This window comes from Archocentrus centrarchus, chromosome 7, assembly GCF_007364275.1.
Source record: "Archocentrus centrarchus isolate MPI-CPG fArcCen1 chromosome 7, fArcCen1, whole genome shotgun sequence".
NCBI classification, from domain to species: domain Eukaryota; kingdom Metazoa; phylum Chordata; class Actinopteri; order Cichliformes; family Cichlidae; genus Archocentrus; species Archocentrus centrarchus.
In genome coordinates, this window is record NC_044352.1 from 28,311,217 (window position 1) to 28,324,105 (window position 12,889).

Genomic DNA, 12,889 nt, shown 5'->3' on the forward strand with positions numbered 1-12,889 from the left:
TTTTCACATTGTTTATCTATACTTCATATTTTTTAGATATTGAAAACATCTTTGCATCATTTATGTACTCTGTTATCGTAGACACTGAGATTTGCTTATTGTTATTTTTAATTGATCCTTTTTTTTCTCATTTAACTTTATTCCTCTTATTAAATCCGGATCATATTATGTACCTGAATAACTCCCCATTTGCTACAGGCTTATTTATTTTCTTATTTTTCTTTGCTGTGTTCTGTTAAACCTTCTTGCAGTAAACAGGCTCCCCATGGGGATTGTTAGATTTTAATCTAATCAAATCTAAGGATCTAATCCATTTCCATGCATATGCTTTATTTTTGCCTAGAGGTAGATTTGGCTTGATCATGGCTTATTCGTTCAGCTGGAGCGTTTAGACTCTTTGAGAATCAGTTTCTTAACCATTATAATCTCTCATTCTGTCTTAGACTGTGACCAAAGAACGCAGTTTGAGGCTTGTGGCTCAGCACAAGGACACTACCCAACTGGCACAACAGATTCATCATGTGCTCAACTTCTGCCATTGGGCCATCACTACTGGCAGCAGCACAGCGCTGCTCTTCAGCAAGAGGCTGGTATGTTTCTCATAAGCCCCAGATGTCCAGCAGTGGCGATGGTGGAGCTGACCGTATGGTCTGAACAAAACTGAATTCACATCACAGATGGCATGCCTGGTTTGAAAAAGCATTGCATTTGGCTTTGAGGAGAATTATACTAGATAAAGTGTTAAATCTTGTTTTGAGGAATATTTTAATCATATGACCTAATGATCATGATCACCTGTGAATAGCAATTAACATATGTAGCTTGGTAGCTTGTATATCAGTGTTTTTATGGCCTGCAGTTCTGTATAGTGGAGCACAGTCTATTATGTACATTGTTATAGCAATTGTTATATAGCAAAATTGGCCATTGATCCCCATGTTGTGTGGATGGAAGCCTCTGCCATGTGGATTTAACTGCCTGCCACAAGATAGTTAGCAAATAAGATAATTGAGATAAATTTGTTGAGTAATGCTCCCAGGGGGCCTGTTGATAAACATAGTGTTTGTTGCTCGCATAGCCAGGCTTAGTAACTGAAGAACATTATTGTGTGTTTGCGTGCATGCATGCAGATCCTGTATCAGCTTCGCCAGCTCTTTAAAGTTAGACTGGAGCCAGCACCCCAGGCCAATGGAGTGGTGCGCTTCTTCTGTGACCCCACCTTCTGGGCCAAAAATGTGGTCAATCTAGGTGAGAGAAATGTATGCCCACAGTATGCCTTATCAGCCACTAAGACAGTGCACATTTAATATTTTTAGTGTTGTTTATTTCTACTGGAGAAACTCTGCTGTATGAGTAAATAAAGGGTTATTCCACTTTGCGTGCTTTTTTTTTACATTCAGCTCACTGACTTTCATCTTGTTGTTGTAGGTAATTTGGTAATTGAGAAACCACCTCCACCTGCACAGCCGCCTGGAGCCGTGATGATAGGTGGACCGCCCATTTCTCCAGTCCAAGGTCACCCCAGCAAACACCCAGGACAGATCAACCTGGCCCAGCTCAGACTGCAGCACATGCAGCAAGCAGCTTACGCACAGCAGAAGCAGCAGCACCAGCAGCAGCACCAGCAGCAAATACAGCAACAGATGCGCATTGCATCTCAAATGTCTCAGCAGCACCCCAGGCAGGCAGGCCCACAAATGGTTCAGCAGCAGGTATGAATACATTCCCAGCCAAGGTGCCTTTTTGGAATAAAATGTAAATCTAGTGTAGAGAAATATAATATTATGTATTATTAAACCTCTGGGCTGGCAACAGATGGGGACATGCTGCAATATCTCTTTAATGCCTCGAGGGAATTGATGCAAATTTTACGAAAACTTTCACAAGTTCTGTGTGAATTAATTCAACATGGTTCCTGTTAGGAACAAGCAAGATTCTGATCTTTGGAAGTCTGAGAAGCCACTAAGCTTCTCTGCAGAATAATTGATAGAAATGATGAGTTCAGAATTCACTTTATTTTCTGCAAATTGACTATATCATGGCTGTAACACATGGGAGCACCAAATATCATATTGTGTGGTTCCTATAACTGCATGACTCTGTTGACCATGGTGGTAAGTTAAGATTTTCAGACCCAGTATGTCTGTATGATTTTTCACCAGCCTCCAAGACTCATCAGTATGCAGCAGATGCCAAGAGGGCCTGGGGGCATGAATGGTGGGCCAGGGCCCCCAATGTACCCTTCCTCCCATCATATGCGTCTACCTGGTCCACCACCAGGTCGAATGCCCACCAGTCAGCCGAGACATAATGGACAACAGTATCCCCCTATGATGCAACCGCAGCTACAGAGACAGGTCAGTACAAACATACTAGTTTCACTGCACGGAAATAGTTGAATGGATGTAATTTTATTATTGTAAAGCATGTTTAGACTGATTTGCTAAATATCACGAGTAACCAGCTGTTTTAGCCAATATGCCATTTCTAGCGTAGTTCCTGTATAGATACACAGGGTGAGGCTGATATTAAGCAGCCTGATAGCTGACTTAAGAAAGCAATTTGCAGAATTTCCAGTATATTATGTGGGCTTCCGGTTCTATCTAAACCATATGAAAATTTGAAGCTACCAGCAGACATTAAAAAAGGTCTTATTTGTTCTCCCTGTACCTGCAGTACAAATATGTATGTGTTTGGGAACAGGCTCTTGGATTTTTATTACTGTGGTTATGAAAATTCAGCTAAATTTGACTTGAATCTGACATATTATTCTGATATATTCAGTATAGTCTCTATCAGAAATATGCCAATATCTGCACATGCACTCACCAGCCAATGAGTTAAACCTTGCTATTCCTCAGAGATTTTGGTCCATATTACCATGATAGTATCATGTAATCATTGATGTGAATCTCCTGTTCTACCACATCCCAGAGGAGCTCATGTAATCATTGATGTGAATCTCCTGTTCTACCACATCCCAGAGGAGCTCTATTGGATTAAGATATGGTGACTGTGGAGGACATTTGAGTACAGTGAACTCATTGACATGTTTAAAAAAACAAGTTTGAGATGATTTGCAGACAAGCAGCTTTATCCTGATGCAGCCATCAGAAGATTGGTACACTGGGGTCATGGCCAGTAACAATACTCGGGTGGGTTGTTGTGTTTAAGTAATGCTCAGTTGATACTAATGGGGCCTAAAGTGCACTGAGAAAATATCCCCGACACATTACACCACCACCAGCAGTCTGAACCATTGATACAAGGCAGGATGGATCCATACTTTCATGTTGTTTATGCCTAGTTCTGGCCCCAACACCCAAATGTCACAGCAGAAATTGAGACTCATCAGACCAGGCAACATGTTTCCAATTTTCTATTGTCCAATTTTGGTGGTCCCATGTGAATTGTAGCCTGTTTTCCTGTTCTTAGCTGACAGGAGTGGCATCCAGTTGTTGCTGCAATGGCCCATCATTGAAATTCACCATTTGTCTTGACTATGTCTGCTTGTGTGCTACCATGTGTTTGGCTGATTAGACATTTGTGTGAATGAGCAGTTGAACAGCTGTACCTAATAATAAAGTGGCTGAGTGTATGTCAGCCAATACATTTTTTATATATATATATATATATATATATATATATATATATATATATATATATATATATATATATATATATATATATATATATATATATATTAGCATAAACATTAACCTAAAAAAGATCTTTTTTACATTTTTGAGGTTAATGTTTATGTTATTATGTAATGTATTTACTATGGCATGCGATCAGGACTTCCTGCATAATACATATTGAATGTTTGTCAAAAATTTAACAAACCTTTATTGAAGAAAACATCAGCAAAGTCTTTATCTGTCAGAGTCTGAGGTTGGGCTTGTCTTGATGGCTGACCTTTTATAAAAGCCCCAGTTATACATTCATTTTATATTCATAGCTGGTGATGCTGCCATCTATCTTCACTCTTCCAATAGTGAGATCTGAGCTGCCATATTTAAATGATCATTTTAATCATTTAATCAAAGTTAGTTATATTTGCAGTATGTGCAAAAAGAAATTGAATTAGAAAAATATAACCACCATTTTTCATGTAAGAATATGAATTATTAATAATCAAATTACACTGCAAACTCTACTGAGCAAATTACATCAAAATCTCTTCATTTCGTGTCACTCCTAAGAATAAAAACAGGCATAACATGAGCATTTACAGATGCTGCTTTTTTATTGAGAGGCAAAAAATGTGGTTCAGCTATACGCTTCTGTAAGCTTTTCAGCTATAAGCAACCTAATATAGAAGATAAAGATAATATCTGAGTACCGAAGTTCCTCTTTTTTTTTTTTTTTTGGTATAATTATCTTTTTTTTTCTTTTCTTTTTTTTTTAAAAATCCAGATTCACTTCATCCTTTTCCTGAATTGTTCCTCTGCTGTTCCTGACATGTGTGTGTACTTGTCCTAGATGTGATGTGATGAGACATCGTTCAGATCAGTCATGATACCAGTCCCTGCAGTTAACATTGAAAACAAGACTCAAGTCTCAACAGAGGGCTATTAGATGTGTAGTTTCTGCCATCTTTTTTCATATATGACTTTAACAGATTGACCAAAACATGCCCAGGTGAATAGTGGCCTTAATTTAATGAAAATGCAAACTATGTTGGTGTTAAAATTTTGACAGAATTCAAATACGTGTGTGTGTGTGTGTGTGTGTGTGTGTGTGTGTGTGTGTGTGTGTGTGTGTGTGTGTGTGTGTGTGTGTGTGTGTGTGTGTGTGCGCGCGCGCGCGCATTTCTAAATTTAGCAAACAAGGCAAATAAACATTGATCCATAATGCATTTTACAGAAGCATGAGGAATTCACTTTGGGGGTAAAAAGTTGTCCCCTTTCTTTCTGTCTGTCTTTTTTTATTATTTTTACAGAATTATCAAGATTTTCTCTTTAAAACAAAGAAAACTGCTGTTGGTTTTCTAAATTAAGATGCCTCAAAATCCCAACAAAAGCTCTTTTACTTGTGAGCAGAGCTGCTGGATTATGGTTATTTTGGTCAATGCTAAGACCATGGTTATGCAAGATGATTACTAATTGACTCTGAAAATATTGTTTAATAATTGAATTACTTCTTTGACTTTTTGAATTGTTTTTAGGGCGCTACAGTGGTGTTATGGTTAGCACTTTGAGTTTGCATGTTCTCCTTGTGCCAGCTTAGGTTTCCTCTAGGCACTCTTGCTTCCTCCCACAGTACAAAGGACATGCACATTAGGTGATTCTAAATTGGTAAAAGGTGTGATGTGAACGTGAAAGATCATCTGTCTCTCTGCATTAGCTTGTGACAGACCGGTGACCTGTCGATGGTGTACCCTGCCTCTCGCCCTTCAGCCTCCCTGCAACCCATGAACTGCTCTGTTTTTAGGGAAGGGGTAAAAGCTGATGTAAAGGAAATGTGGGCAGTGGATTTTTATCAGAAGCACCTTTTGTTTTTGTTTTTTGTTTTTTTTTTGTCTATGAAGCCCTTTCTTAGAGATTAATAATCCTTTTAAGTCAGAAAATCAGCAGTTAATGCAGTTACTTTTGGCTTTGATTTTCAGTATAATTGTGTCAGGGTTACTGTACAAAGTCCACTTAAAGTATCTGTTGAATTTTTAATTCTGAATTTAGCAGTAATATGAAAAATGAGCTTTTAATTTTTATGCACAAATGAAATTTAAATTTGATAAATTATAACACTCAAATACAGACATTAACATTTAAAGAGGACATCAGAAACTGTTGTTTCAGACAGGGCTGCAAATGGCTTCTTTCAGTTCTGCTTAACACTGCCTCTCCAGTGTATCTGTACATAAAGTTGACCATTTGGTTGAATAACATTTATTGTACAATATGAAAATGTACATTTTGCTACCTGCATGCAAGACTAGGTAAGAAAAACCTCCACTATATCCAGCCCCCTTTTTCTTTGTGTCCAGATGTCTATAGAATCTGAGATGAGCCACCAAAGGTTTCGTTTCTTACTACAATCAGGGGTTTGGCACTTTTTTCCTACTTTGTCATTTATTTGTCTTGTGCAGCATGTGTGGTCACCCAAATGCATGATAATGCAGCCATGTTGTTTGCACAACAAAGAATTTTTTCTTGGCTAAACCTCAGTGAGTGACCTTTCTCATTATCTCCCATTTTCCTCTGTCCTTCCCTTTCTCTTTTTCTGTGTAGCATTCCAATCCAGGACATGCGGGTCCTTTTCCGGTGGCATCCCTGCATAATGCCAACCCCACGAGTCCCACCAGTGCTAGTATGGCCGGCGCCCATGCACATCGTAGCCCTGTAAACCCTGCCATGGGTCCTATCGAGCTCATCCCATCCGTCACCAATCCTGAGAACCTGCCCTGTCTACCTGAGATCCCTCCCATTCAGGTAAATGCATTTTAATGTTGTTCAATTTTCAAAATAAAGTTGATCAACAATCAACATTTTTTTACAATTAACAAAACAAATGAAATTAAATTGAAAGCAGTATCTATTAATTTGGATTTATATGAACTGTTTGTTAGCAAATTATGTATTGAAACACTAAAAACAGGCACATAGCTACATAATAAGTATTGAAATTTAGCCTCCAGTGTAGCTGCAGTTCATTTAAAAGCCAGCATGCCTTGTTATCTGGTTTTATGGCTATTAGCACTGAACCTAAAAAAAAGATGTTGTCTGTGATGGTTGGGTTTAAAAGTCTCATAAATGAGATATTTTCAAAACATAATAAGCAGTGTGTGAATTTGTATATGTGTGTAAAATGTGCCATGTGACCAGGAGTGGTATTGTGAAACAGGAAAACGGTCTGATGTGGTATTTGTCTGTGGCTGGTGGTGGGTCCCCTGGTTGATATCCAGATTTCTTTTTTCTTTTTCTCTCTATTTTTTTTTTTTTTGTTGTTGTTGTTGTTGTTGTTGTTTTAGTTGGAGGATGCAGGTTCCAGCAACCTTGGGAACCTTCTTTCTCGTTACATCACAGCCAGCACACAGCTTCAGCTAGGCTCAGTGGACATGAACCCCTCACCTGGGCTATCCACACACTCTCCTGGATCTTCAGGTACCCACATCGGTTTATCAAGGACAGGGGTTTCTATTTGCATCTAAAAATGTCTTTTTAAAATATTATTTTGTGCTTTATTGCCTTCTAAAGTTAAAAATGTGTTAAATTGTAATGCAACAGTAATACAGGATTAACAGCATTGCTGCTATAAATTGTATACAGTGTATGGTAAATCTGGGCAGCATTAATAGTTTTGGATTTATATCCATTATTCTTAATTTCACTTCACTTTTTTCCTATTTAAATACTGTGTACATGTTAAAGAGCTTGAATGTATTCCCAGAATAAGAGGCGATCACTAGTGTCTTATCCCCCCCATGTCTGCAGGTCTGTCTAATGCCCATACGCCAGCACGGCCTTCCAGCAACTCCAGCACAGGCAGCAGGGGCAGGTATGAAAGCATGAGGCTGTTTTATTAACACACATCCAATAATGTTTCAAAGAAAAGATTTGCTCATGTACAAGTTTTTCCATGACCTGTAGCAAAGGGTGTCTGATTTACTAGAAGTTTATACAAGTGTTGGATCCACTATAATATAAACCTTTACATGTGTATATATATATATATATATATATATATATATATATATATATATATATAGCTCATTTTCATTTTAACACACAGTGCACAATTGGGCTCAAAAATAACTGGACTAACCTACACTAAACTGTTCTAGTTCAGGCACATAAAGAGGGTGCCATTTAGATGAAGACTGAAGCAAAAGGCTAAAAGCATGAATGTGTTGTGGATGTAGTGAAGGTTGTTTGTTTTCCAAATCATTTACTCAGGAGAAATTTTTATTTGTCCTGATAGATGAGAATGATAAATTGCTTTGTGAAGAAAATGACTTCACAGAAAAGTCAAGGATGCTTGATGCCTTTTTTTGCATCTTTGTACAAAGATACAGAAAGAAACCATTAAAATGGTGGATTTGGGCTGATGCAACAAAAATATACCTCTATAAAAATGATGGAAAAGGAAATTGTGGAGAAGAAAAGCAACAACGTGTTTATACCATCTCATCTTTCAAGCTTAGTGGTGCTTCTGTTATGGCTTGGGCAATCAGTGGAACTGCTGGCACACTGATGATTTTAGTGCTCAGGTGTACAGAAGCCTTCTGTGTGCTGTGATTCAGCCAAATGCATTAAAACTAATTGTAAGACTCTTCATCATCTTTGAAATGCTGCCAGAGCAGCCACATAAAAAATACCTCTGACTGGCTGAATCAGTCACCTCTTGGCAGTCTGACTGAGCTGTGCTCCGTGTGCTCAAAAAAACAGACAAGGCAAAAAGTTATTACAACAAACGAGCTGAAATGAAGTCCTGGTAGAGCATCACCAGTTTCTTCTGATCTCTGTAGATCCAGGATATCACTGGGAAGAAAGAAAGGGATTAAATATGATGGTTTTTCTTTGACTTAATGTCTGTCTGCACAGTTACTTTTGAACCCCTTAACTTTGGGCAGGATGTGCTAAAGGTGTTCTTTGTCCCATGCAATGCTTTCATTGTTGATGTTAAATTTGGCAGATTTAATTTTCATCTTTACAACATCATTTACACCTTAATACTAGAACTGTAAAAGGACTGGAATAGGAGTCAGAGACAGCTTTGCGTCTAACAAGAAGCATTTTTCTCATTCAGAAATCCTGCATTTTTTTCGTTCTTTATTTTTTAATACATTTGTTGGAACAGAGAATGAGAGTGCAAAACAAAGACAGTTATTTCAGTTGAAATAACTAACTCATGGTTAACTCAAGTCTAACCATTGACAGCTGTATATAACAGCTAGTGCTTCACGAAGAGTCTGATTCAGAACAAGATTCCTGTTCTGGCTAACTTAATTATGCAGGTTTATTCATAATAATAAGTTGGTTATGCATCATTAATGAGTGTAAGCAATTGTATTATAATAATTGGTTTGGCTTTATGTATGTTTCAGCTGTAGTTCTGCGGGGAGGGGAGGACCAGGAGGTGGAGCTGCGGTGGAACAGGTGAGGGTGAAGCAGGAGCCTGGTACAGATGAGAGCTACAGCTGTCCGGCTTCTTCTCTGAAGACAGAGCGGGGCAAAGATGGTGGAAGGAGTGCCTGCATGGTATGGTATTACTTAATTTAATTTATTTAAGTTTGTAATGTGGTCATATTGCACTGATTCACAGTATTTTGCAGTGTAAATTCAACTGAGAAAGTGATACAACAACACTGTTAACAAAACAATATTTATTAAATAGACAAAATCTCTCCATTCTATTTAAATGGAGGTCTGTCTGTATTTTAAGGCACACATTTATTGTCTGTTTTATGTGTGCTCTTCCCTTGAAGATGAGCAGTCCAGAGAACAGCCCCCATCCTGTGTTAGGAGCTGTATCTGCAGGTCAAGATGCTCTTAAGGCTCTAGGCGAGCGCATCAAAACAGAACCTCAGTCTGAGACACCTTGTTCTGGACTCGGTGACTCCAGTACAGCCGCGCCATCTTCTTCCACGACCACAATGACTTCCACTACCTCGTCAGCCACAGAGAACAGCAGTAGCACACCAGTTGCTCCACTCACTAATGGAAACTTAAATAAGGGGGAAGAGACCAAAGGAAGTGAGGCTTCTGCCAGAGCAGGGAATCTTGAAGGGAAAGAGGATGACCCAAATGAAGACTGGTGTGCTGTTTGTATCAATGGCGGTGACCTGCTGTGCTGTGACCGCTGCCCCAAAGTGTTCCACATGAAATGCCACGTACCCACCATAAAAATCTTCCCAAAGTAAGTGATCAGTATAAAGTTTTTTTTTATTTTTTAATTGATGGGACAGCTTTTTCAAAAATAACACACCTCTGAAATTTTTTGATTAAAATCTTATTTTTGTGAGGTAACACTAACATTAGCGTCACTAAAGCATAAATGCAAAATAAGGTCCCCAAAAGCAGAACAGCAAAGTTGAAATGCAGGTTGGTGGATTACCAGAAGTCACATTTGCAACAGTAAAAAGTAAAGACCTTTACAAATTAAGTACCTGAATGATAGTCATAGCCTGATACTATAAGACACATTTATCACATGAAAACCCAAAACGCACTTCCACATGATTCTGAATGTGCTGCGTGTTGTTTCTGTGTCACAGGGGCGACTTTCTCTGCACATTTTGTCGGAGTATAACCAACCCTGAAATAGAGTACTGTGATGACAGCAGGAAAGGCAAAGGAGAGCAAAGCATGAGTCCTGAGGACCAAAGGGTCAGCACAACGGCCACATTAATCTACACTGACATGACTGGAACAAGGCAACTAATTCTCTCTTCCTCTATCTGCAGAGATGTGAACGTCTCTTGCTGTACGTCTTCTGTCACGAGCTCAGCGTGGGCTTTAGGGAACCTGTTCCTAGCTCTGTAAGTAGTTCTGTCAGCTGTGTCACCTCACCATTGTTCCCATAAAGATTCCGCTTCCTTGTGCTAATTTTTGGCAAATTTAATCATTCCTCATTTTGTGTTATTTGACATTCACTCTTGTCTTTTTTTTTTTTTTTTTTTTTTTTTGTTTGTTTGTTTGTTTTTTACACATACACACAAGAAAATAAATGAATGCTTGATTACTGTAGAACTGACTGACAGCTTATGGGTACACTGGATGCCCCCCCACCCCCACCCCCACACACACACTTTTTTTTTTCTTTGCAAACCTGGAAAATTTTGCAATGCACTGAACAAATGGCAGCACCTAATTTGTGCCCTGTGTTGCCAACATTTTTTAAAATATATATATTTTGGCATTATTTCATTTGGCTTTTTTTTTGTGTGTGTATGATTAATAATTGAGAAGTTAGCTCTTGGTGCTCTCATTATTTTCTGAACTCATAAAATCCTTTAAGGCATACAAGAATGGAAAAAAATGTATGTTTGCACAAATATTGCAATGAAAGTATTGGTGAAAATATACTGCTCAAAAAAATTAAAGGAACGCTTTTTAATCACAGTATAGCATCAAGTGAGTTAAACTTCTGGGATATTGATCTGGTCAGTTAAATAGCAGAGGGGGTTGTTAATCAGTTTCAGCCACCTTGGTGTTAATGAAATTAACAACAGGTGCACTAGAGGGGCAACAATGAGACAACACCCAAAACAGGTGGAGGCCACTGACATTTTTCCCGTCCTCATTTTTTCTGACTGTTTTTTCACAAGTTTTACATCTGGCTACGGTCAGTGTCACTACTGGTAGGATGAGGTGATACCTGCACCCTGCATAGGTTGCAGAGGTAGTCCAACTCCTTCAAATCAATACATGCCATTGCCAGAAGATTTGCAGTGTCTCCTAGCACAGTCTCAAGACCATGGAGATTTCTCGGAGGCATTTACCATAGAATACTAGAATTGGAAGATCCACCACTGGTGCTGCGTGCTTTTCACAGACGAGAGGTGGTTCACCCTGAGCACATGTGACAGATGTGAAAGGGTCTGGGGAAGCCCTGGAGAATGTTATCCTGCCTGTAACATCATTCAGCATGAGTGGTTTGGTGGTGGGTCAGTGATGGTCTGGGGAGGCGGATCCATGGAGGGATACACAGACCTCTACAGGCTAGGCAACGGCAACCTGACTGCCATTAGGTATCAGGATGAAATCCTTGGACCCATTGTCAGACCCTACGCTGGTGCAGTGGATCCTGGGTTCCTCCTGGTGCATGACAATGCCTGGCCTCATATGGCAAGAGGATGAAGGACATTCCTGCAGGATGAAGGAACTGATACCATTGACTGGCCTCCACGCTCACCTTACCTAAATCCGATAGAACACCTCTGGACATTGTTTTGGTCCATCCAACACCACCAGGTTGCACCTCAGACTGTCCAGGAGCCCAGTGATGCCCTGGTCCAGCTCTGGGAAGAGATCTCCTAGGACACCATTTTTCGTCTTGTTAGGAGCCCCGATGTTGTCAGGCATACATACAAGCACATGGGGGTGGTACAAACTACTTAGTATCATTTTGAGTTGCTGCAATGCAATTTTGGCAAAATGGACTAACCTGCTGCATCTGCATCATTTTTTCCACTTTGATTTTCAGGGTGTTTTTGAATTCAGCCCTCTGTAGGTTGATAATTTTCATTTCCATCAAACGATGTGGCATCCTTTTGTTCCTAATGTATTACTCAGTTCATTATTAGTATAGATATCAGCATGATTTTTTTTTTTCTCCATTGAGATCTGATATGTTTTTAAAGTGTTCCTTTATTTATTTTTTTGCACAGTATGTTTATTTTCTGTTTTGTTTTTTGTTTTGTTTTTTTAACGTGTCTCAGGCAACTGTTTCCACTAACATCCATTTTTTTAAAAAAAACAATGTTTTTACTGATTTCTGTTTTTGTTGTGCTCCATTACCACAATATCGTACCACATTCATATTTTCAAATTATTTGGGTAGATCTTCCTGTGGTTTGGGGAACATAATCACAGGAAACCTGTGGTTTGACCACAGCGTTTACACTGGCTGGGACAGATGTCTCAGCCACTTGTCTTTGCTGCATGTCTTCCTCTTTGCTTTTGCCTCACATTTCTTGTCTGTATTTACTGTCTATAAATAAAGGCAACAGTAATGCCAAACCAAAAAAGTTTAACATTTTAAAAATAAAATTTTGTTTTTGGTTTCACCCACTGCAGACGCTAAAGGCCATCTAAAAAGTGAGGTCGTCCTCTTGTTATGGTCTCCTGTCCTAAAAGTATCTGGATTTTAGAAATTCAAAGTTAAAATGACCACATTAGGCCCAAAGGCTAGGCTCTCCTGCTACAGACATTAAAAATCCCCA

The 12,889-nt window shown here is 39.0% G+C and overlaps 1 protein-coding gene across 4 annotated transcripts in view; it reads left to right on the top strand.

Moving 5' to 3' along the window:
* Positions 1–12,889, top strand: part of trim33 (tripartite motif containing 33) — a 34,006-nt gene that overhangs the window by 15,457 nt on the left and 5,660 nt on the right. For 2 of the 4 annotated variants that reach the window (XM_030733431.1, XM_030733432.1), the window contains exons 7-18: positions 444–590; positions 1,131–1,248; positions 1,429–1,712; positions 2,163–2,357; positions 5,990–6,046; positions 6,234–6,434; positions 6,974–7,106; positions 7,437–7,500; positions 9,050–9,203; positions 9,431–9,861; positions 10,220–10,331; positions 10,409–10,483. In XM_030733431.1, the coding sequence (XP_030589291.1) occupies positions 444–590; positions 1,131–1,248; positions 1,429–1,712; positions 2,163–2,357; positions 5,990–6,046; positions 6,234–6,434; positions 6,974–7,106; positions 7,437–7,500; positions 9,050–9,203; positions 9,431–9,861; positions 10,220–10,331; positions 10,409–10,483 (1,971 nt within the window). The remainder of the gene's footprint in view (positions 1–443; positions 591–1,130; positions 1,249–1,428; positions 1,713–2,162; positions 2,358–5,989; positions 6,047–6,233; positions 6,435–6,973; positions 7,107–7,436; positions 7,501–9,049; positions 9,204–9,430; positions 9,862–10,219; positions 10,332–10,408; positions 10,484–12,889) is intronic. The other 2 variants (XM_030733433.1, XM_030733434.1) reach the window with 1 other exon arrangement.